Raw genomic sequence first — 26,111 nt, 5'->3', positions numbered from 1 at the left:
TTCTAATCACATTAATAGCTTTAGCCCACATACTGTAGGATCCAAAATGATCATGTTCTATCAGGAGGTTTGTGTACCAGCTGCTCTCCAAACCTTTGCCTGTGCACAATTTGGGTCTGATAAGCACAAAGTCATGAAGATGAGGTGAAGAACAGCCACAATAAAGACATCACACTGACTGACAGCGTGTAACTGTTGGCTACAGTGCTGAAATCCTGCCTGTATGTCTGGAATTTGAGGGCGTCCATATTTCACCTCCGAGAATTTCAGGGGAATGGCAGGTGCAGCCAGAGGGGGCCACACTCACCAGTGAATGCAGTCCCAGCCCCCACCCCACAAAAAACAAACATAGACATATGTACAGACATAAACATACATTGATTTTCACTGCTGCAGAATATAGATAATATAATATAGACCTTAAAATAACTGGTAAAATAGTTGTAGTTGGATAGATAAAGGTGATTAACAATGATGAACTTGCTTTGATTTCCATATCAAACTATAGACATACAGTCTATTATCAAAACATATCTAGTCAGTCCCTCCACTCTATGCAGTTTTTCTCAAAAATTGTGATTCCATTTTGTAATATTTATGTTTTTTGACAGTAAAATTCTGGCAAATGGGAAAAAACTGCAAGGAAAGGCAAATAATGCAATGTTTAAAAAAAACTAACAGTGAAGAGTCATGAAATCACTTTATTGATTTAAAAAAAGTATGTTGCATATCAGAGAACCAATCATATTTAAGTGCTCTTTTAAAACATATTTTGAATTATATCTGAAGATGATAAGCATGAGCTCTAAGTAATATAGAGAAAATACAGTATTTGAGTTCCATTTATAAGCCTTTATTAAATAAACTTTCACCTCAACATCAGCACCAAATAAAATCAATAATGCCATTAAAATAAATCCATTCACATGAACATGTTTCATTTCCAAAATGCCCATTGGAAATGTTTGAAGGTAGATTATGTCCATCTTTACTGTCTGAACTTTGAACAACATCATTTTGAATTCATCTAACTAACTGAATGAAAACCTCATTTAGGGACATTTAGGAGTTGTTTTGCTTGGTCTATGGCATCATTTTTGCTGGCAGGTATCCATCTTCCACCAGTCTTTCCAAATTAAAAGCCTTAAAAGTCTGTTGATTTGGTCATTTCATGTTGAAAAGGTGCATTGAATTTAGCAAAACTGCAACTCTCACAAATATTACGAAGATTTCTTTAATTTGCATTAAATAATACGATCGGAAAATCACAATTACCTGGAGGGATTCTCTAGCTTTTGGTTTATGACTTTACAATATAGACATGAAATGGCTCAAATTAAATAAATGAAGAAAAGACACTTTGGATATAAGCACAAGTGTAAGAAAACATCCAGAAAAGCATTAAGACGCTTTACTTTTCTGTTAGCGTGTCCCATGTCTCTGGATCTGTTTCCCTCGTGTGATAATGAGAGGAGTGTGTCCCCAGCTGACCTCAATTTAAACTCTGTGTTTAAAAAGCAGAGGCCTATTCCAGTGTTTATTGGAGGCCCGTTAGAAACACGATGCCCTGTGAATCACACTGTGTTACCGCTCAAGCTAATGTACCTCCGAGCGTGCTGATTCGCTGTAACTTATTATCAACACCGATTGCTGCTTTTCATACAACGCCAGTCTTTTAGATTTGGGTTTTCTCTGAAATATGATGCTTTACATTTCTTTTGTCAGTGCGAGAAAGCACATTTGAGACCATTTTGGAAACATTTCTGTATAGTGTTTGCTTTATAGCACTTCTCTTGACAGTCTTGTTTGGTATTTGTCTTTATGTGTTGAGTTAAAACCGTGAAGCTATTTGCTGTGCTGGATTTTATGACTTGTTTACACAAACACTGCTCTGCTAATTCATTTTCAGTCCTTTGTTTGACAAAACTCACTTATCTTATACTACTTAAAAGGCCCTTTTCAGACTTTATTGTCTGCATACAAATATAGACTTAACAGTTCTCATTTAAGCATTACAATTGTTTATTGAACTGTTTCTACTCCACAAACCATTGAGACTTATGTAGTATATGCCCATTTAATGTTTACAGTCTTGTTAATGTCATCCTACCGTATACACACGCGCTCACTTTGAGGATTGTTAATACCTCTCTTGGTGTTATGCTTTATTCAGAAGAGACTTTGTATAAATAAACACACACACAAGCCTACTTATTAGGCACAGTGCACAGTTTTTTTCTCCATGCCTAACTAAGTCTCATGATGTCATTCAGGCTGGTAGCCTCAGTATATTTCATGGCTAGGTCGAGCCTCTAATTGTGTGCAGCGTTCCAGCGAGGCACTAATCAGGGCGAGGCGGGCCGAGCAGGCTGACGGCTGACACTAATTGCTCTTGCTCCGACTTGAAGTCCTTGTTCATGAAATATTTACCCGCCCGTCTGTTGACAGTTAACCCCCCCACACACACACACGCACCCTCACCCCCACTGCCTCTGAACCCTCACCTTCACCCACCCCTACATACACATACTCACTCCTGTACATTCACGGGCAGGTACAGTCACATTCAGTCGCATCACAGATCTCGTATTTCAGGAATTAAGTTCAGAAATTTTACATAACGTCCACAATATTGACCCTGAAAAATGGATAAAACCTTGTAGAATTTGTACAGTAAAGATATGAATAGAAAATCCTAATAAGATGGACATGTTTACAATCAAATAAGGCTTGTATACTTTTACATTTATTGCATATAGCTGCTTTTTTGTGAGATGGACTTTTTAAAAAACGTATAAATAAGGCACAGTTCGTTTTTCAAGCTCGGTTTATTGATTTTTAAGTTGAAAACAAACACAACATATAACAATCCCCCAACAATCTCAGCAACAAGGAAAAAATAAATAGTGTAACTACATAAATAACCATATAAGTACTAATAAATATACAAGAAATACACATATGTACACTCATACCTACATACATACACTTATACCTATACATATACGTTCAAATGTATATAAAGTTAGGTAAAAAAAAAACACTAATAGAATAAAATAAATACAGTAAGGCACAGAGTTTACTATATACACATAGATAATTTTTCCCATATGCAGATTTATTGCATATCACTGCTTTTTTGTGTGGTTTTCTTCTTAAAAACAACATTTCTCACACTGTCAGAATTATGATAAGTTTGTCTTGAGTCACTAAAGTTGAACAGCATGTGAAACCGCCCCCCTCACACCTCATCAACTACTTTAGTACCTTTCTGAAACTGATGATCCGACATCATGCCCCCTCTTTTCCCATCCAGTGGTCGAGGTGTGAGGAGGTGAAAAGGTGCAGGATTAGAGCTCGAACTGAATCCAACCCAATGAATGCCTTTAAGGAGAGACAACGTGTGCAATTTGTCACATTATATTACTCCGCATGATGGAGAGTTTTTCACCTCGCTGTCAAGTCAATGCATAATTGGTGTAAACATTTCAGACTACCAACAAGACAACACCTTAGTTTCAAGCGTACCGTGGCCTTAAAAAGCTCTACATCATTGTTATACGTCTCTAAAGGTGTAATTTAGGACCACTGTTTTGGATCATCGCCCAAAGTTTTTACCACATTTCTATTTTAATTGTCAACTTTCATCTGAGAGAGCCCAAAATTGCACAGTGCGTTGGACCTTCTAAGCAGGCAGACACACACACACACACACACACACACACACACACACACACACACACACACACACACACACACAGCACCCAACTGCTTCTCTGTTTCTCTCTTCTGTCAGCACAGTGCTGAGTGAGCGGCTGGCGGTCTGTGTTTACCTTATTAATTAGCCCAGTGATCCAGAAACACTCTCCCTCTGGTAAATAGAATAACAGTCAAAGGTTACTCAGGGCCTGTGGTGGGGTGGGGGGGCAAGGGAAAGAAAATAAAAGAGGTGGTAGAAGCCAGAGGAAGAAAGAGAGAGAGAGGAAGAGAGAGAGTGAGGAGGTATAAAGTTGGAGAGAGAGAGTTTTAAGTTTGCACAACAGCAGTCATGAGTTGAAATGATCAGAGAGTCGAGGAGGAAACCCAACGCGGCCGGTTGTCATCCTGCTGAATTTAGAGCCTCTGTGATCATCAGTCAACACTACCTGCCTGTTACTAATCACCAGCCTCACCACCACCACCACCCTTCCCTGCTGTTTCTTTACCTCCTTCATTCATTTTCAAAATGTCACCTGAATTTTCTGAGACGGGGATAAATTATTGCTAGCGATGGATTTTCGATCTACGTCCGTTTTTTAAAGCTCGATGCCAAATGGCCGGCTCAGGTATGCTGCACATCTTTCCAAACTGTCGAGATGGATTCATATTGTGGATTGCTTCAGGCCAAAAAATTCAAAACAGACCTTTAGTAGACAAATAGATACGCCTGAAAGCGCTTTTATGAATCCATTCCAAGTATTTCCAATAAGTCGGCTCTTCTGTTTTTTTGGTCCATATCTGTATCCTGAGGTCTGCAGTTCGGTTCGAGGCCATACATGGAGAGCCAAGAGACAGACAAGCACAGTGAAAAGAATTACATTTGCAATACAGAGTTTTTCCCTTGGCTGATAGTTCAAAGGAGGGCAAGGAAAAAAAATGTGGTTTTCATTAGGCATTGTTGGTTTAAACCAGGTTAAAGGTCGCTTTGTCAGTTGAAGGGAAAGTCCACCTCAGGAAGAGCTCGGTTGTTTTCATAATGATGAATAATGTAATGTTAGAGAGCATGAATAAGACTCCCAAAGTTAAAATACAAAAAAAAACTGATTCTAATGTCAAGTTTTTATGGAGTTTTCATGTTTTCATGCAGAATAAATATCCTGTTTGCATCCGTGCTCTAAACCTGTGCCATTTGAATCCTGGCTGTCATATTAATGTTTCAATGAAAGTCAAAAAAAGGATTTACAACCTTCCTACAACTCACCCCTGTGGAGTCAAACCCCTCACCACTAGCTCCCGTTCATTTGTGCTTCCCATTACCACTAATTATGACATTCCGCAGATTTTACTTTGACGTCAAAATGGGCCAAAAATACGACGTCCGCCTCTCTGAACCCCTGCGACCAGATTGCTTCAATCACAGCGTAAATGTCCTGTGTGCTAATGACCTGATTGGCTGCAGCAGACGACGGCCTCGGAGCTCGGACTTCCTGTTCCTCGGTGTCACTCGGGGGGCAAATAAAAGCCACTTTCTTGACAGCAGTGATGTGAATAATCAGAGAACGCACTGAGAAATGTATTTAAATTCCTTTTTTAGCTTTTAGTTTGGGCTTTTAAAGCAGATAATTAATCTTTTTCTGTCTGTGGTTTGTCTGAAAATGAGGAGGTGCCCATCTGCTCGCTCAGAGTGGGAGTATTTGGGTTTTTTATTAATGAAGACATCACAGTACTGAGCCTCCTTTACTTTTCCCTCCCCTCTATTTCATCAACATTAAAACCCCCACCATTAAAAATGCTTTTAAATAGCTGCAGGGTGCGTAATGAGACGCTTTATTTAGCCAAATCTCTCCAAATTGATGTTTTAAGCATCACAAGATGTCACTTTCTTCCCTCTGCATTCTTTCCACATACTGAAGTTCCCATCTCCTTCTGACCGCTTTAGCCCATATCACTTATCTCCTGCAGCCCTGCTGTGATCAGGTGGCCATATCTGATTCTCCCACTTCCTTCTCTTCCCCTCTGTCCGGGGCGTTTGCTTCTGCCGGCATACCGGACGCTCCCCAACCGCTCCCAGGAGGAGCTGACGAGAAGTCCAGATAGATCCTGAGCAGCTGAAGGCTTCAAATGCTTCTGTATTTGTGTGTGTGTGTGTGTGTGTGTGTGTGTGTGGTTGTGTGTGTGTGAGAGAGAAATCCCCCAGTATCAAGAAGCCTCATTACGTGATAGGATACAAAAGAAAATGATGTGTTAATGTGATTGTACAGCTATAATCCAGGGTTTTCTTAGCTTGTAGTGCTTTCTTTCGTGTATCTCCATGGGATCAGATTCAAAGATGTTGTTTAACAGTTATTATGAGCATTTGAAGCTTTATTTGGGTTCAAACTGACTGTCAGCTTCACTCCCTTCAGGTTTGGTTTGAGTTGAATCCTTCAGGATCACTTTGATCCAGGCAGGAATTTTCGGTTTCATGTCAATCTGTAGAGTAAACGTTTATTTCTGACGTCCTAAGTTTGCCTGTGTGTGGCACGTTGTATATTAGAAACACCCGTATAGTTGTCTGAAACATCTGAAAGGGATTTGAAAAAGGAGCAAAGAGTATTACACTAAGATCACTGGAAAGTGGTTCTGACAGCCATGTCAGTTTCAATGTTTTCAGTGGTCCAGTACCCAAGGTGTGTGCTCATGCTGAAAAAAAAAAAAAGAAAAGACGGCAGATCATGAAGAAAAGATGTCCACTCTCGCTCCAAAGTCTCAGCAAATCTGTTTTCGATTGGATGTTGCTTTGACTTCAAAATGTAAACATGATTTATCTCCTTCTTTTTGTTTTTCAGCCCTGCACGGCCCTTTCGTTTCCCTAAAAGGTAAGTCCTGCCAAAAACCGTTTTTCCTCTGTTGATGTTCTGGATTGCAAACCTCTCTCTCTCCTCCTCCTCCTCTTCCACCTCCACCTCCCTTTATTTCTGTCATCCATCCATCACTGCTCCCGTGGAGTCGTCATTCCTCAGTAGTGAGTCATGAGAGTTATCGATGGGAGTTGTGTCTCTCTAGCTGTACCTGGCCTCTGTTAACCACCGGCTAGAAATCTCCACATCTCTCCCGTAACACTGCTGTCTCAAACTCAACCCAAGAGCCTGTTTTAATAAGAGAACTAGAGCTTTTTCATGGCTTTTAGAGAAGTTTGAGGGGCAAAATCACAATTGGAGAGCATATATGATAAGATAAAGTTGGCAAGATCATTTATTTTCCATACACTTTACAATATGTAATTCACTTAGCTTTACCTTATGAGAGAGGTTGATACATTACTGAAAGCCTTAGTGAGCTCACAGATCTTGATGTATAATTGACTAATTTCAGTCTCCTTGTTCCCAGTTATGCCGAGCTGATTGCTGATTGGCCAGTGGTGGTGCTTGGCGTGTGCACAGTGCTCATTGTCGTGTGTGCGCTGGTGGGCATCCTGGTGCCTGACCTGCCCGATTTCTCTGATCCTCTGTTGGTGAGTACAGACTCCTAATGCTCCTAATTCACCCTCCTGCAGCACAAAGTATCCAAATAACAAGCCCTCATCCCAGATAACTGAATTCCAGCATCTGTGGAGTTAGAAAGCTTCTTTTTTTTTTTTAAACTTGCGTATACTTGTGTAAAAAGAAATTGCGCTTTATGAGAAGAGTAGCAGACGTCTCACAGGGTCAACTAATATTAAAGAACCGTGTCCGTTCCATGTGGATTTCCTGGAATCTTGCGTAGGTGTGGTTCTGTTTATGTGAACGGAGTAATGTTGACAACCCAGCGCACTTTGAAAGTGATCCAGTTGCACATGTGTTTGACTGCCTTCCTGCCACGCTTTGATTAGCTTATATTGGGTGGAACAAGCAAACTTGAGCGGTGCACTGTTGCAACACAATTCATTACGTCTCTTCTGTGAGTAAGCATGTTACTGTCAAGTTTCATAGATAGGCGCCATATGACGACCGAAACGGTCAATTTGCGTCATTTAAACCAAAAGTTTGGATCCTGAAAGCTGTAACTCGCATTCCATTAATATAACTTTCACTTACCGTTGCTTTCTTTCTCTTCAAAGGGTTTCGAGCCTCGGGGAACAGCCATTGGCCAACGGCTGGTCACATGGAACAACATGGTGAAGAACACAGGCTACAAAGCTACACTGGCCAACTACCCCTTCAAATATGCTGACGAGCAGGCCAAAAAGTAACTTCACACACACCCCCGTCTAACATTATCTGCACATTTTACTTCCCAACATTGTTTCTGAAAGCACTAAAATCATTTTAGCAGGCAGTTGTTTAATTCTGTGGCCTCGTTTGTTATGTATTATCTTTTGTATTGCTCCATGTGTATATTGTGGCTTATGGCTTTTATGGTTGTTTTTATTTATTTTTAATGGCTGCAGTACAGGTGGTAAGCCCAAGACAAATTTGCTGTCACAGTAGCCTTATTGTATTGTACATACATAATGAGGTTAAAATACCGCAGCATCTTTGGATAAAGTGTGTGGGAAAGCTTCCCATCATGCACCCAGGAGTGAAGAATCTATTAAAGTCTCATTTTAAGTCTCTGAGAGAAATGATAACATTATTTCTCAAATAAAAACAGGAAAGCGCAGCCCTCAAGAACAATAGTTTACAGCAGGGGTGTCATTTGGCCTGCCCACTGTATAACTTTGCAAAGTATGATGCCAGGTTTCAGGAGCAAGGTAAACAATGAGGAGTCTACTTCATGTAAAATGCTACTTTGGAGGTTTTCCCACCCTGACCACAATACAATAATTCTCTGAAGAAAAAAAAACCAATGAATACATATTGTGGTCATATTTAAAACATTATGCAAAATGTTGTCAATCAGCAGCTTCTGTGCAAAATAATTTGTTAAAGACTGAGTCCTAATATTGTTGATTTTATTTATAGGTAATTATGCAATGGTTTTACTTTTCCGGCCCACTTGAGATCAAATTGGGTTGTATGTGGCCCTTTAACTAAAATGAGTTTGACACCCCTGGTTTATAATCTTATTAATTATGCTACAGTACATGTTGACAGCAGAGTTTTGGTTTGTCTGTCTGTTATTTTTTAATTGAAGCCACAAATGACGAATGAGATTTCCCCTAATATGAATAACGTTGCACCTTCGTTGATTAATTGCAATTCAAAATACATGACAGTTAATGTTACTGCTTATAGTACAAAAAGCTTGTGAGTTTATCCTTAAACCTTTTTAAACATTAACAGAACAACAAACAAAAACCACAATTTTGACAAATGAATGATATGTCTGTGAAAATGTACAAATTCAGCTGCCTTCACTGAGGGGTTGTAAAAGGGTGGGAGCCAAGAGAGAGTGGATATTGAGGTAGTGATGAGAGGGGAGGAGGGGGGGGTTGGGGTTGGGGGGGGTACGGAGGGGAAACAGAGGAGTTGAAGGACACTGCTGACAGACGTGCTGAAAAGTCTGAATCCTCTCCTGAAAGAAAAGGGGAGCCAAGTAGAGATTTGTCCATCCACAAGGCCATCTTCTGTCTCCTGTCAGCGGGAGTCTGTTCCCTAATCAAGAGCAGGCCTTTGCATGTTTAGTATCTGCCTCTATGGTAGCATTCACTCTGCTCACTTCCACTGCTTGTATCAATCAATGCAGGACTCTGATGAATGACACTGACATTGCCGTTAGGTGACACCCCTCTTAGTTAGATCTCTAAAAATTGCATCTCAACTCGGCTGATAAGAAAATGGATCCTTTCAGCTGCAGCCTGTATCTTCCTCTCTCTGTCTCTGTGTGGCTGTCTTTGTCTTCCCTTTCTGTCTCGCTCTACGCGTCTGTCTGCAGATGTAATTGTGTGCTTATGCGCGCACGGTCTACGAGAGGCCTCTGCTGCTGTCGGCAAGCTTTCCCTGCCTCATCCCGTCTGTCTGTCAACCCCCTTCGCTCTCTCTGACAGCCACCTGATTACGCTTGCCTTCCTGTTTCTAGCAGAGGATGTGGCGACTTAAAATTGAACAAAAAACAAAAAAACATACACTCAGAAAGAAGGCCTGTCTGAACCATAATCGCAACCACACACAATACACACACACACACACACACACACACTCCAAAGACTTGTCTGCACGTCGCCCCCCCCCCTCATCCCCCTGCTCAATCAGAACCACTATTATGATTATTATAATAATGGCACCAGTATCCTAGTACTGCAGTGAGCCCTTCACTAGACTTTCCAGGCTTGAATCGCAATTACTGCAGCTTATTTCATCACTGAGCTTCAGATCTGCTTCCTTAATTTTGAATCAAGCTGTCTTTTGTAGCCTCAAACACAACAACATGTCTGTTCACCATTTTAGTGATTTATTGAAATCATGCAACTCGCTCACTGTCTTTCTTGGTTCTTTCTGGGTTTGGAGAGATTGGAAAAGCAATAATCCCTTTTCCTCTTCCAGGAGGTATTTTTTCTTCTCAAGCTTTTTAAAAACTATGTTTGACCAATTATAAAAGATTTGTCTAAAATGGGTTCCAACAATCTTCCCAAAGACTTGTTGCCAACTTTTCATTAGTCGCTCATTAGGTAGCAGTATCCGAGTCTCAGGAAACAGTTCGGTACAATTGTTTATTTGAATGGGCCAGTAAACAAAAGATAATTTTTCCCTTTTTCATAACATTGCCGTTGTGGCTGATTGAACAAAATATAAGACATGTAGACAGTTGTTTATTGTTCTCTACTGTTTTGCAGTCACCAAGAGACCAGGTGGCCAGAGGACCACTATGACAGAGATAAACGGCATGCAGAGTGGGACTTCAGTAAAGAGTTCTTCTGTGATGTGCCAGGTAAGATTTTTCAAACATACAGAAATAACAACAGAGAGAGTTGAATCTGTCTAAATAAGACCTGATGATGAGTAAAAGAGGACATAAAAAGTTCAAGCACCACCACGCAAAAAGATGAGTAACTTAAAACATTATTGGTTTGATAAAAATCCCCCATTTGACCCATGAGGATGAAGGTTAGCAGCATAACTTGTGCATTGTCTAAGTAAAGTTTAGTTTCAGCCAGATGTTTTGAATTGTCTGTTATCTGTCTTGTATTTCCCAACTTTTATTAAAGCAGAAAAGATTGTTTTACCACTTCAAGTAAACCTCTGTTTTTTTGCAGGTGACAGTTATTCTAGACTGGTGTTCACATCAGCTGAGGGGAAAAACTTGTGGAATATTCAGGCCATCAAATCGATGTGCAATCTGGACAACACAAGGGTAAGAATGTGAAACGGTACAAGCTTCAGTCATAGACAGTGTTGGGGAGTAACTAGTTTCATGTAACATAATTTAAGTACAAAATAAATAAAACTGTAATTCGTTACTGAGAAAAAAATTAGTAATTGAATTACAGTTACTTATGAAAATGTCAGACCTTTTTAAGATTTTTGTTAAGAGGTTTATTCCTCATTGTTTTTATGTCTTTGAAATCAATCACTTTTATATTTTATAAATAAATCATGACGTTGGTTTATTTGGAGCACACATGATCTTAAATGGTGTCTGAGTACCAATTAAGTCCATGCCAGACTTTTGACTTTTTTCATAAAATATCTTTATTCTATATTCCAAAACCTACATGAACTAATGAATACATTTTCATATGAGAGATAAATCTTGCTTTGTAAGAAATGATCTCCCTTATAAATCATGTCAGTATCCATGAAAAACAGTTGAACTTAGATTTTGGTGCTTAATGGATACACTTACCCTAGCAGTTGAGAAGAATTGTTAGAAAATTAGAAAATTAATCAAAAAGTAATTAAATGTAATGTAATTTGATTAAGTAATTTAAATAGTTATATTACTTATTACATTTTTAATAGGATAACTAGTCATCTGTAACTTATTACATTTCCAAAGTAACCTTCCCAACCCTGGTAATAATATAGTTGCAGCCTTCATTACTTTAGTCATGGTTTTACTCAGGTTTCTTCTCATTCTCTATATTTGTGTATTTATTATTTGTCTCTATCCTCAGGTGCGTTCCCATCGCGACTACTGGAGCCTTTGCCAGCGCACCAACGACGCCTCCTGTTGCCCCAGCTGGACACTCGGTAACTACATTGCCGTCCTCACCAACAGGTCATCCTGCCAGAAGATCACAGAGCGCGATGTATCGCACACGCTCAAGATCCTACGCTCGTGTGCCAAGTACTACCACAATGGCACGCTGGCATCCGACTGCTGGGATATGGCCCTGAAACGGAAAGACCAGATGAAATGTGCCAGTGTACCCCGGAAGTGCACCAAGTACAACGCTGTGTACCAGATCCTTCACTTCTTGGTTGACAAGGACTTCCTCAGTCCCAAGAGCCTAGACTTCCCTCCACCTGTGCTCAAGTACAGCATGCTCTTCTCCCCGACAGAGAAAGGAGAATCTATGATGAACATTTACTTAGACAATTTTGAGAACTGGAACTCCTCAGACGGCATCACCACAGTCACAGGGATCGAATTTGGCATTAAACACGACCTCTTTCAGGACTACCTCCTCACGGACACAGTGTACCCCGCCATAGCCATAGTGATTGTCCTGCTGGTCATGTGTGTGTACACGCGATCAGTTTTCATCACTCTAATGACAATAATAGCCATCATCAGCTCGCTCATCGTGTCGTACTTTCTGTACCGTATGGTCTTCGACTTTGAGTTTTTCCCCTTCATGAACCTCACAGCCCTCATCATCCTGGTAGGCATCGGTGCAGACGACGCCTTCGTACTTTGCGATGTATGGAACTACACCAAGTTTGATAAACCCCATGCAGAGCTGTCAGAGACGGTCAGTGTGACCTTGCAGCATGCCGCCTTGTCTATGTTCGTCACCAGCTTCACTACGGCTGCAGCTTTTTACGCCAACTATGTAAGCAACATCACTGCTATACGGTGTTTTGGCATCTATGCAGGTACTGCCATTTTGGTCAACTATATTCTCATGGTGACATGGCTCCCAGCTGTGGTGGTGCTTCACGAACGCTACCTGCCAAACATGTTCCCCTGTTCCAAGCCGCCACAACCGCAAAGGGGAATCTGCACCCGGACGTTCTGGGCAGGCCTGTGCCAGAAGGCCAACAAATGCCTGTTTACTGTCTCTGAGGCATCTAGGATCTTCTTCGAGAAGGTTCTACCCTGCATAGTCATCAAGCTGCGCTACCTCTGGCTATTCTGGTTCCTCGCAATTACAGTCGGAGGGGCGTATGTGGTTTGTGTCAACCCGAAGATGAAGCTCCCATCTCTGGAGCTGGCAGAGTTCCAGGTGTTCCGTTCCTCGCACCCTTTTGAGCGCTATGACGCAGAGTACAAGAAGCTTTTCATGTTTGAGAGGGTTCATCACGGCGAGGACCTCCACATGCCAATCACCATCATCTGGGGTGTGACCCCTCTGGATAACGGTGATCCCCTCAATCCCAAAAATAAGGGAAAGCTGATGGTGGATAGCAGCTTCAACATTGCCAGTCCAGCATCTCAGCTCTGGATCCTCAACTTCTGCCAGAAGCTGAGAAACCAGAGCTTTGTCTTTCAGTCAGAGGAGCAGGACTTCACCAGCTGCTTTATTGAGACATTCAAGCAGGTCAGTACTGCAGGGAATTAAATGTACACATGTAATCTGTACACACATACAGTACTGTATATGTATGTATTTAATTGATGTGTTTTATAGTAGAAATGTAAAAAAGGAAGATTAGAAAAATCAAATGTTGCTTAATGGAAACATTAAATTTACACTCTGGTCTATTATCTAACTTCCCTGATTTTAACAGTGGATGGAGAACCAGGACTGTGAAGAGGCGTCTGTCTACCCCTGTTGCAGTCAGTCCACCTTCCCCTACAAGCAGGAGGTCTTTGAGTTGTGCATCAAAAGAGCCATCATGGAGCTGGATCGGAGCACTAACTACCATCTGGACAGCAAGACCCCAGGGCCTCGATTTGACATCAACGACACCATCAGGGCCATAGTTTTAGAGTTCCAGAGTACCTACCTCTTCACACTGGCCTATGAGAAGATGCACCAGTTCTACCGTGAGGTAGGGGTTGTAATATTTAGCACTTTGACATCTTCCTGTTTGACATTATTTGTGGCTTTGTGTCATCATTAATCATTAAGATATAATCTGTTCTACAATTGTTTAATAAGGGAAGCATTTCTGATTGTTACTGTATTTCTGTTTAAGGTGGACACCTGGATCGCAGAGGAGCTGCGCCACGCCCCAGTAGGCCTCAGCCACGGCTGGTTCGTCAGCAACTTGGAGTTTTATGATCTCCAAGACAGTCTGTCAGACGGCACGCTGGTTGCCATGGCGCTGTCAGTAGCTGTGGCTTTCAGCGTCATGCTCCTGACCACCTGGAATGTGATCATCAGTCTGTACGCCATTCTGTCCATTGCCGGCACCATATTTGTCACCGTTGGCTCTCTGGTGCTTCTGGGCTGGGAGCTGAATGTCTTGGAGTCCGTCACCATTTCTGTTGCGGTGGGGCTGTCGGTGGACTTCGCCGTCCACTACGGAGTGGCATACCGGCTCGCTCCAGAGCCCGACCGCGAGGGAAAGGTGATTTTCTCCCTCAGCCGCATGGGCTCTGCAATCGCCATGGCAGCACTGACCACCTTTGTTGCCGGGGCCATGATGATGCCCTCGACCGTATTAGCCTACACCCAGCTGGGCACTTTCATGATGCTGATCATGTGCATTAGTTGGGCTTTTGCCACCTTCTTCTTTCAGTGCATGTGCCGCTGCCTGGGACCTCAGGGCACCTGTGGCCAGATCCCGCTGCCTAAAAAGCTGCAGTGTCAAGCCTTCTCTGAGGTCACATCCACAAGCCCCTCACCTCAAGGGAAGAGCTCTGGCCTGGGGAAGTACCAGCTGGACAGCAGGGGTGGGGAGGTGGAGCATTATGAGTTAGAGCCACTGGCATCCAGCCAGAAAAATGAAGATAAACCTCGAGAGGATGATGAGGTTTGTGCTCAGCTTTACAATGGAGTCCACCCTCACCACCACACTGCCACTTACTCACACATCCACTATAAAAGCAAATCTGAGAGTGTCAGAGCTGGTCCTGAAAACGGGCTTGTAGCCACACTCAGCACACCATCGAGGTGTCAGTACTCTCAAAACACCAACTGCACATGTGGGGACCCTCCTCCTCAGCTGCCGCAGCAGTGGACCCCCCACTCCTGTTCTCAGCCTCCCCAGGATTCACCTTCCTGCCCCCCCACCCCTCAGCTCTTCCCCCTCTCAGGAAACAACCCGAGCAAACAAAATGCAGGCCTGTTACCTACAAACCTTGACCCCGTCTACGCACACATGGAGTGCCGTATGCACTACGTCCACTGCACCCCCACCCATTTCCACCACTGCTCCCAGGGAAGAGTAATGGCCCCAAGGCAAGGACCCGTCCATAGCTGCCATCTCAGGAAGTACTGTGTCCCCACTGCAAGCCTGCAGGCAGGTTCAGCCAGAGAACAGAGATGCACAGCCCCAACTCCAAACCAGGATGCAGGCCCAGCTCCTGGTCCCGTCACTGGCTCTGTATCTGCTGGACAAGAGGTTAATCAAGTCCCAGAAATAAGTCCGTCAAGCCCTGTCAGTAGCCAAAATATCAGCAACCCAGCCTTGACACAATCTCACACTCAGTGCTCCTCCCCCTCCTCCTCCTCTCTTGGCTCGCCACACACAACCAGTCATGAAAGACAGAAGGCAAGGGACAGCGACCATTGTTGTGGTGATAACCATGTGTCCACCTCAACCACAGAAACAACAACGCAAACGGATGCTTGTTGTAAAATCCCTGGCAACCAGGAGAAGCTCGAAAGTATTCCCGTCACACGGGAGAAAAATGTCAAAAAGTGCAAGCGGGACTCTAAAAGAGAGCGGGCATCCTCCGCCTCTCCAAAGAAGCTCTACTGTTTTAACAGGACGTTGAAAGTGAAGTGCAATTCAGCTTCAGAGTTTAACGTGCCAAAAACTGAAACCGCCGTGCCTCCTATTGCAATAAACACTAATCCCTCTTCTGAAAGCTTATGTTGACAACATATTTTAGTTTTAAAAGAAACTCGGGCCTGAACAAATTGCAAATGTCCAAAAAAAGGAATGACAATATAACTTCTCTGTGCAATCAAACAAGGTTTGGGATGTGTTTGTTGACCAAGTGCCTCAGTGTGTTTCATAAAACAGCACCCACTAAATATGTTCTGTTTACATGTTTTTGTTTTGTACTCACCACTTCTTCACGTTCCAGATTAAGTGTTTGATCAGTGAAACACACTATTGTTAGAGCTATCATCATTGGGATATTCACAAAAAAAACCCTCAAGTGTTGCTAACTAAATATTAAATGTACTCATACAGCAGCCATTTGCACAGGCAGGAAATCGTACAGTATCTGTGATGTGATATTGTGTGTAATTATCAATATGTGTCATCAGATATGATCACATGAACCATAACAAAAATGTGCCACATTTTACAAGCTGTTAAAAATCGTTGCCTGACACTTTTTTGTATTTGTGGGAGCTTGTGTTAAATTCTCAGTGTGCTTTTCTGCTCAAGTCGCCACACGCCTCAGATAAAAGATGTACTGTATGATTAAAATGTCTTTTTTTTTTTTTTTTTTTTTAAATCACTATTGTCCTGCTGTCTGCTAATGCCTGCTCTTCTCATCTTGTGCATTCACACACATACTCCAACCATAAAATGAAACGTGGCTCCAGCCAACAAAGGGTATATCTTTAATCATAACACTTTACACCTGTTTCATTGTCTCATAACTGCTGGCGCCTTCACTGCTATCTGTTACATCTGGCCTGCAGTCATTGCCTGGATTTGAACTGGGCTGGGCTGACTGGTGTTTGGGCTCACGTACACTTGATTCACACAAGATTAATAATCAGATTTCATTACTAGCTGTGTGATACAGATCTCATCTTCACAAGTCCATCAGCAGCGTTTCTACTCACCAACTGGAACGTTTGTATATGGATTTGGAAATAACATAAAAAAGATAACCTTAAAATAATTTCAGTTATCTGGTAAATGAGTCTGTAAAGAAAGCTTATGTGTTGTGTGGCTCATTACACGCATTACATCAACTACTGAAAGAAGCGCTCTCAACTTTTAGACCTGCTGAGGCAGACAGCTTTAATTATAGGGAGACAACACCTTGGCACAACGACTAAGAAAGCAACCCAGTCGCCATTAGCAGGGGTTTTGTTATATAAGATTTATATTTTTGAATAACTCTTTTGTAATATTTCCAGGGCGACACTGGAACAAAAACTGCTCATTGCTGTCTCTCTGTTTCCACCTGTTTATAACTGTGGTTTAGTTTTCTACAAATTATCAACAGAATATTAAAGGAGGCTTTTTAAACTCAAAGTTAAAGCAGCTACAAGCAATTTTTTTTACAATAACAATGGATCAGATGACTACATGTTCTTTATGTAGGGATCCCTTGAAATGACAAACCTACAAAGACATATCACCAGACTGTGCAGTTCCTCTCAAGCTTTATGGAGCTTTATATCGTCTTTCAGCTCTTTTTTTTTCTGGCCTGCAACTGTTTTAGTGCATCATTCTGACAGCTGTTTTCAGCAAAGAACGCTTAAAATAAACCCAAATTGTACATTAGCTGCCCAGCATCAAACAGCATACAAAGTAAGCAGCTAAGCTAGAGAAAAAAGTGGAGCACATATTACCTTCTGGAGTAAGTGAAGGAGATCGAAAACCACTTAAAGAAGAGTGGATAATGGGACTTGCATCCATCAGGTGACTAGAAAACACTACTCCATTGTTGCTCCATATGTGAAAATAGGCAACTGTTTGCTAGTCTTGTGATAACGGACAATCTGAGCTCTCTGCCTACTGAAGTCTGGGGATTTCTAAATGCATGGTAGTTGCTTGAAAGGACGCTAACAAACCTACGCCCCTTATATTTTATCAAGGACACTCCTTACTAGAAATTATGCTCTCCCCCCAATTCTCCGTAATAAGCCTAAAAGCCACCTTAAAGCCTTGAAATTGGTTGTTTCCACACAGTTTTAACAACGAAACTTGTGGTGAGATTGTCCTCAGTCTGTTTGCTAATATGTTTAAAGCGTAATAATATGTCAATTTGTGTTCACAGCTCGGTTATGCTGCCCCCAAGTGGCCAAAAGGCAGATTTCATTGATTCAAATGTTGTCAAGTGTGACCAGTCTTCTAGTTGAGATGGAGAAAGTTTCTCTATAACTCGTTGCTGATGAGTCTTTTCTTTCCTGCTTTTTTCACAAAAACACATCTAAAGAGACCGGCTAAAATAAGTGCACATTTCAGAGCTATAATTTAAAACAGTGCCTGATCTGAGTTGCCTGTCTAAACAGGTGACGGACATAGACATAATATCTCTCCTTTTCCATCTTCCTTTACCCTCTCTCCCTTTCTCGTTACTCACTACTAAATCCATTCCTACCAAGTGCAGAAAACACCTGTTTCCTCGGAGGTCAGTGGGGAAAACAAGAAGTCGTCCTCTCTGATCGTTTTTGCGCTCCCCATCTTCCCTCCAGTGAGGAATGTGAAGGCTGATTTGCTCTCAGTGTCTTCACAGTGGGTTATGGGCTGTGTTTGGAGAGAGGGGGAATTTGCGTTAGTAGTCTGTGTGAGTTGTAGTCCGTGCTTTAGTTTAAAATCAAGCAGCCAGTAACTTCAGAGCTCCCAATTTCTCTAGCTTCTCTTTTGATGTGGGATTTCAGAGCCAATCCTCTTTACACTGTCTTCAAGGGCTGTTTTGACATTTTATTTAGCTTTCCAGACACTTCGCACGTTGTGGTTGCAAAAAGGGGGTGCCCTCTGTGGAAACATGATTAACTCATCACAAGGCATTAGTTTCAATGCAAAATGCTAGTTTCCACCACAACCCTGCCTCAGAAAAAAGCAGCCGGAACATGAATGGATGATTCAGAAATGCCTCCCTCTAGCTTGAAAACACTTTAACTTTAGCTCAGGGATGCCTTTTAAATGTCAAGTGACCTTAGGGAGGAAAAGTACCACTATGCATTAGTTGTGTAATTCTGGTTCTTTCCTCTCATCCCTGTCACACCCCTTAAACCCCAAAACAAACTTCCACAAACAAACCATCCCTATAAAAACACATTACATAAGCAAACCACCCACACTGGGCTCGTTTGACGTGTCTGTTGAAGGAAAGATCTTATTTTGGATCATAGAGATCAGTTTGTGTTCCCCTCTGCCTCAGATTCCCCATGGCTGCCTTTATTCTCCTCCTCTGCTCAATCGCTGCAGTGAAGATGAGCCCACTTGCATCAGAGGATCCCTCCTCAGGCTTGCGTGAGCATCCCTGTAATTATATTTGCTTAAACAGAGGTCAAATATTAGCTATGGCCATGGGGCTGGGTTTATTACATTTCCCTGCGAGCGAGAATCTCAGAAGCATGTGTGTCTGTTCTAAGTATATATTCCACAAGCCTTAAATAACTGTGAAGAGGCCGCAGAGCTGGAGAGCTTGTTTACAAGGTAAACATTTGCTTCCACTTTTCAAATTAGATTTTGGTGGAGATGCTGGACCGGGCCAGATTTATAGAAATGAAATAAGTTTTCCTGCTTGTTTGATCAGTGGAAGACCTGAATGAATTTTTCAACATTAATCATTTTATCTATGGAGCCCAGACAAAATGTAGAAAAAGGTTATCAGACAAGGTCAAAAATATAACTGAAGGGGTCAATAAATGAATAAATTACTTAGCATATTCATTAGTGATTGGTCTGTTGATCATTTCCTTGATTCATTGGTTACTTTAGTTTTCCCCAATAAAGGTTTTTTATTGAGCTTATTAAAATCGAGGGTCTAAAGACAGACGATGTATTAATGTACAGATCATAACATTTATTCCCAGTCAGCTGATAAAATAATTAGTTCTCCTCTATTAATCTTTCACTTGGTCATTGTTCTACTTTTTCCAGGGCCACTATTTGAGCAAGGTGTGTGTGTAGTTAAAGGTGCAGTCTGTAGAATGTTATGGCATCTAGTAGAATGCACTCGGCACAAATTAAATATAATATTCAAAATCAATTTGTTTCCATTACCTTTATATCTCGTTAGGGGCAGGTTTTCTTCCACAGAGGTCGCCATGTTGCACCGCCATGTTTTCTACAGTAGACAGACAAACCAAACACTGACTCTAGAGAGGACCTTCTGTGTTTTTTGTGAGTTTTGTGGACACCATTGGTTGTCCTACGTGCTTGAAAGGGGAGAGGTCAAAAGGACAAAAATAAATAAATAAATTAACAAAGGTTGAAAAAAATAAAATGAGGCCCCCCCCCCCGGTGGTTCCTTAATGGTTAGAGCCAGTGTTAACAGATGTTATGACAGTAACAAGCCCAAAAGAAGTGACTTGGCTCGACAAAAAAACCCAACCGAAATACATATATATACGTGTGTGTGTGTGTATCAACTCTAAAGAAGATGAACAAAACCAAATGGCCAAGAAAAAAATGAGTGAATGAATAAAATCTAAATATTTCAGTGAAGGCAAAACAAAGATATCTTGTTGGCATTTTAAACAATCATTAAAATGTGAGTCCTTGCTTAAGCGGCAAAGACTCCCTTTAGGAGTACTAACCGAAGAACCGCCTGGAGCTCTTTTCTCCCACAGCAGACTAAACATTTTACAGCTTCCCTCTCGTTCATCCTTTGACTACAGAGGCCCTGAGGTGCCAAATTCAACATTGTACAAGTGTACATTGTTTTTGTTGCTGTGTGTTTTTTCCAGTGTTCTTGTGTTTTACACATCACAGCCACCATATTTCACACACACACACACACACACCCTCTCGCACTAATAGTGGCATAGCTGCCTTGCAGAGGCGCTGGCCTGATCATCAGTCTTGCCTGAAGACACTTTGACATGTGTGCAGGATGAGCCAGGGATCAAACAATCAACCCTGTAATCAATGGACAACTTGCTCAACCTCCTGATCCACAGGCCCCCGTGAAAATTGATATAATAATTAAAGGGGAAAAGAAAACTGTTTCTTTTAACTTAAGAAAACAATTCAACTAAAAGGTTATTATATATTTGAATTGACTAATCTAATCTAAACTTATCTCCAGTTTTGGGGGCTCCATGTTGATCTACCCTCACTGTCAATCAAAAACAGAAAAACACAAACCAGAGTGATACACTTAAAAACCAGCAAAAGGTTTTTGTGCCTTCAGATGAACTTCCATAATTCTCTTCATTTTAGGGGCATTAATAACATTTTCAACTAACACTGGTTAAAACCTCAAAAAATATAAACTGAATAATAAAAGGCAGCCGGACAGATGCAGCGCTGTGTTCAGATTAATGGACTGTCCACAGTGTATAAGCAGCAGGACTCGAGCTGTAACGGACAGGCTGTAATGTTCGGAGCAGCTGGCTCATAAAGGCTGGGAGGATGCAGGCGACCGGGGCCAACAGGACGGAAGCTTTCCTCTGCCCAGTGGCTTCCTGTTTTCAGACACACAGCTCAAATTAAAGGAAACCGGGTGACCTCAGATTCACTCTAATCTTACAGTCCAACAAAGCCATGTGCTTAGAGAGAGAGATGATTTCATTTGCAGTCGTTGTTAATTTGAAACAGTGTCATTATGTGACACACACAGCGCAATTATGATGATGTGGTGATCACTAAAATCTCACTAATTAACACTTTGGGTTTTCACTGATCACTGGAGACAAGCATGAAGAGACGGTAGAGAAACAGCTAACACTCGCCATCTAGTGGTGAAAAACAGTAAAGATTCATACAAAAATTAGACTTTTTCCTTGATTAGGCACCTGGTGCTTGAGGATAAGGATATTCGGTTATATCTGATTAGATTTTCCCAAAGATTTTATAACACATGTCTAATCATTTTAAAGGGCATATTATTTACAGATTTCCTGCTAAAATATATCATATCTTCAGGGGTTTTTTCAGTTTATCTGACAGGTTTTTTGGATGAAAACTCTTCAATTTTGTTTAAATTCCACAAACAAATACTTTATTAGATAACAATAATTGTTGGCAAGGACAGCAAATAATAACCAAAAATGAGTTATTATACTTGATCAATTTGAGAGATTACACTGATTTTGTGCAACATTAAAACATAATAGTGGCATTTAACTAAATAGTCATTTGTTTGTACATATCATTGGTTCATGGAGTGCTGTAAACGATAAAACTGACAAAATATAAAACAAAATGATTTAAAACTGTGCCACACTGAAACAAGCACAGAATTGTTCAGCAGAAGATTGACACAATAACACCTAGTTTATCAGAAAGGTGTTCAAGGGAGAACTTGCTTGCTTACTTGTGATCATAGCTTGTAACAATTCATTGCAGTGGATGTTAGGTATCAGCAGGTTGTCTTTGCTTAAGTTGGGTTTCCTTAATATACGATAGGAGTTCACATGGCAATTGCCCCGATGTTCTCAAGCTGGATCCCGTCTTCATTCTGAGGTTGGATATCAGGCTCTGGTTTGTCCTCAGCAGGCTTTTTCACCTTGGAGTTTTTGAGTATCTGTGAGATGAGACGCTCATAAAACCACTCCAGGTCCTGAGGGTCGTTTGGCCAGATGAGATAGTCTCTCCTTTCGACGAAAGCTCTGACTGCGTTGCATTTCATCAGCTGGTAGTGAGCCACCTTCAGTTGGATTTCATTAGAATAGAGATTTAGGTCAGCAGTGATGGTCGAGAACTAGTGTTTTCTATTTGAATTCTTTACAGATGGACATTAAACAGCAGAAAACTATGGGTTGAAACTTCAGGTAGCATAAGTAGAATTTTTGACCACACCAGAAGAGTAAAACACCTGCTGTGGCATTATTAACTGGGCCAGCCTGTTGAGGGCAGTGCAGCCGCCTGTAACAAAATGTTAATTTAAATCTGTATGAAATCTAACATCTACTGGTGAAAATCAGGTACAGAATTGTACCTTGCCAGCTGGTCTTTGGTGCCAGTTGTTCACTACAGAGAGAAGCACCTGTCATCAAAGACCAGCAGAAGAAATATATGGTACCTGTTTTAATACATATAGTTATCCTTGTTAATAAATGTTTGGCTTGTGGTGTCATTTCAGCTCATTGTTTTGGTTTTCTAGCCCACAACTTTTTTTTTTGAGTCATGCCTCATCCCCTCATTTTTCACATAAAGATTCCCTCCACACATATATTAAGACATACAAAATATTCTGATTGGAAGAATAATATTTGTTTGACATGGTTTTTACAGAAAAAAAGTATAATTACAACTTTAAAATCCTTAAAATGGTATCTACTCCCTTTCCCTCATTTAAAATTCCACAGTGAATATGTCAATATATTTCATTTCAGGAATGTAACTGCTGGACACAAGATGTTTCCTGCTTCGCTGTTAAGCCCTTTCTTAGTGTATGTGCACTGGAGGCTTCAAGTTTCCACATCACATTTGTGTAAGTTGAATATTGGACAAATTTACTACTTGTGATGTCACAAATCACAGAAAAACTTTCCACTTTCAGTGTGTAATGTGAAAACAGCTTTCTAGTGTCAAACTCGGCAAAAACACCATTCTACACAGTGAAGCTCGAACATTCAGGAACCAAAAGAAAACTTTTTTTTGTGACTCACAATAATTTCCAGCAATTAAGCCCCTCGAAGAATGAGTGTAAAGAAAGACAACTCTGCCAATGAATCAGCAGCTTCATACACACCTCCCCTACCACCAACATAATTAAGACGTTTGTCAGTTCCTCCAGCATCCGCCCCTGGGCCAAAGTGAACACCTCCAGGCACCAGCCGTCTAAAAAGAAGGACGACTCAGTTAATTTACCCTTTAATTTCTAATTTCATGGTTCACTTTGTAATTCATCCTAAAAAGAATGATAACGGTGTGAACAGACTCACTCTGACAGGTGCAACAAATCTATTAGGAGAGTTTTGGGGATGTTAAGAAAGACAAAAACACCCAATATAAAGCAAATATAAGTCAGAAAAGCTGTACCTTTCAGAAACTCCTTGGAGACGATACACACGGTCTTCCTGCTGCCCCAGATGGCATCTCTGTTGTTGGAAAGGTGATCAACACCTGGAATGTCTCTGGCCTCAAAACAACAGCGCAGGATGTTGTTCTCTGAAAACTCTTTATCAAGCTTCTTCAACAAAGCAGCTTCCACCCACTCGTAGTCATTGTTGCTAAAGCAGAGGAAGACATCATACTGTACCTCCTCCTCAGGAGGCGGGGGTTTTGGACCCTCAAGAACTTGGCCAATTACCTTTTTGTAGATAAGGAATATGTGCCCACGCAGACGGGCATACACAATCCCACTGAGGATGACGCTGATTACAAGGAGGGCAGAGAAGATGAATAGAGCAAACTTAAGATCTTGGACAGCTCTCTCATCAGCTTCTTCACATGGCTCAACGATAGTGGAGTACTCCATCAGAGGGAAGTTGTGAAGAGAGGCTGGAAACTCACATCTGTAGTCCTCAACTGGACTCAGGAAGGTTATATTGGTCACGTTCAGCCATGTTAGGAAGCTCTCAAGATTGCAATCGCATTGGAACCGATTTTCCGCAAGGCTGAGAAAGAGAAGAGACTGAAAGGTTGTAGGGTCTGGAAATGCCAAGAAGTTTTTTGACAGGTCAAGTCTTTTAAGGCTGACAGGAAAGACATCCTGCTGCAGATAGGTCAAGGCATTAGACGAGAGGTCAAGCTCTATGATCGAGCTGAGACCTCTGAAAATCCCTTCAGGGAGAGCCGCAAGTGAGTTGAGACTTAAATCCAGGCCGAGGAGATTCTCAAGATGATCAAACAGATCAAGGCACTTCCCTTGCATCCAAATTATGTGCAGGAAACTATCATGAAGATCCAGAATTTGCAAGCTGTTATTGAGAGGTACTGTAATGTTCGGACTGCACCACTTGATTGGGTTGCCACCATAGAAAAGACTTTGGAGATGCTTGAAATTAGTTAAAATGACATAAACATCCTTCAAGTTTGTTAATCTGTTGTTTTCAACATTCACATAAATACTGTTCATGCCCAAATTAACAATACTGCTCAGTGACTTCAACTTATTGTTACCCAAAAGTAGAAAATCTAAGTTTGGTAATGACACAGGCAAACCCAGGTCTCGCAATGAATTTCCTGTCAGATATAAGGCTCGTAAATAGGGAAGACCACTGAATGCTTCATATCCCAAAACACCAATGTGGTTGTAAGACAAATCCAACACCCTAAGGTCTGTCAGATTGGTGAATGTGTAAGAGTGTATTTCTCCTAGAAGGTTGTATGACAGGTTGAGCATTCGTAAATGTACCTGAAGACCGTCAAAGGCATTTCTGTCAATCTGATTGATTTCGTTTTGGGAAATATCAATTATTTTCGCATTCTTCAGAGGACTGAAGACAGCCATCTGCAGAGCGAATATACGGCTTTTAGACAGATCTAACGTTTCAACTGCACTGTTCACGAGGCCTTCAAATGTGCTTTTGTCTGGATCGCGCAAGTTGTCATGTGAAAAGTTTTTACCCATGTGTCCAGAATATATAAGATGATGAATCTGAGTCCCCTCAATTGCTTTGAAAAACTGTCTTGATCCGTTCATGCTGAACCCATTGCGAGATAAGTCAAGGATATTAAAGGCCATCCCTCTAAAAGGGTTTCCGCATTTTTTCCAGTCAAGTTCTCCTCGAAACATGCGGTCTAAGTGGTTGGATTCCAAGTTCAGGAGTGTGAAGCTCTTCCCCCTAAAACCAGCAAGATCTTCTTCACATAGTCTGTCAATCTGATTGAATTTGAGGTTTAGCTGTGTGAACTTTGTGAGTCTTGAAAAGAACGGTCCAGGTTGGAGTCTCACTATTTTGTTACCAAAGAGATCAAGTGTTTCTAAGGACAAAAGCGGCTGCAGATAGCTTTCTGCCAGTATGGAGTTGTCCAAATTGCAATAACCCAAATCGAGATATTGCAATTTGAACAGTCCTGCAAACGCCCTTGGCTCTAGCTGAAGGCGAATATTATTGCCTAGCACCAACCGAGTCAACTTTTTCTGCCTGAGGAAAGCATTGTTCCTTATTATGAGTTGCACATGCTGGTTTCCAAGATCTAACTGTCTCAGCTGCTGAAAGTCTCGGAGCGAGGTGCTGTTGATCTCACTGATGTGGTTGAGCTCCAGGTAGATGTGGGTGATGTTGGGAGGCAGAGCAGGAACTGAATAAAGGTGCCGTTCCATGCAGTCAGCCACAAGGTTGTGCAGAGTACATGATGGGTAGCATGTACGTACCTGCAAGTAGGAAGTTAACATTACTTCTATGAATTGAAAAGGAACTGAAATTACAATAAAAAAAAAAAAAAGAATTATACATTTTGGGGAATACAGAG

General features: G+C 41.4%; 2 protein-coding genes across 6 annotated transcripts in view; one reads left to right on the top strand and one right to left on the bottom strand.

The window, feature by feature from the left end:
- The window catches only part of disp1 (dispatched homolog 1 (Drosophila)), a 94,994-nt gene extending 78,552 nt beyond the window's left edge, over positions 1-16,442 (top strand). For 3 of the 4 annotated variants that reach the window (XM_062437374.1, XM_062437376.1, XM_062437375.1), the window contains 8 exons: positions 6,528-6,557; positions 7,069-7,192; positions 7,778-7,905; positions 10,433-10,527; positions 10,853-10,950; positions 11,714-13,303; positions 13,494-13,757; positions 13,905-16,442. In XM_062437374.1, coding sequence (XP_062293358.1) covers positions 6,528-6,557; positions 7,069-7,192; positions 7,778-7,905; positions 10,433-10,527; positions 10,853-10,950; positions 11,714-13,303; positions 13,494-13,757; positions 13,905-15,755 — 4,180 coding nt within the window. In that variant the 3' untranslated portion in view covers positions 15,756-16,442. Of the gene's footprint in view, positions 1-5,770; positions 7,193-7,777; positions 7,906-10,432; positions 10,528-10,852; positions 10,951-11,713; positions 13,304-13,493; positions 13,758-13,904 lie in introns of all 4 variants that reach the window. The other variant, XM_062437377.1, reaches the window with a different exon arrangement.
- Positions 16,443-21,685: 5,243 nt separating this feature from the next.
- LOC133997693 (toll-like receptor 5) overlaps positions 21,686-26,111 on the bottom strand; it is an 85,862-nt gene continuing 81,436 nt past the window's right edge. For both annotated transcript variants that reach the window (XM_062437384.1, XM_062437383.1), the window contains exons 3-5: positions 23,733-26,013; positions 23,443-23,531; positions 21,686-22,395 (exon numbers count right to left, since the gene is read on the bottom strand). In XM_062437384.1, coding sequence (XP_062293368.1) covers positions 22,159-22,395; positions 23,443-23,531; positions 23,733-26,013 — 2,607 coding nt within the window. In that variant the 3' untranslated portion in view covers positions 21,686-22,158. The remainder of the gene's footprint in view (positions 22,396-23,442; positions 23,532-23,732; positions 26,014-26,111) is intronic.

This window comes from Scomber scombrus, chromosome 17 (assembly GCF_963691925.1).
Source record: "Scomber scombrus chromosome 17, fScoSco1.1, whole genome shotgun sequence".
NCBI classification, from domain to species: Eukaryota; Metazoa; Chordata; class Actinopteri; order Scombriformes; family Scombridae; genus Scomber; species Scomber scombrus.
This window is presented reverse-complemented; position numbering and strand designations above follow the sequence as displayed.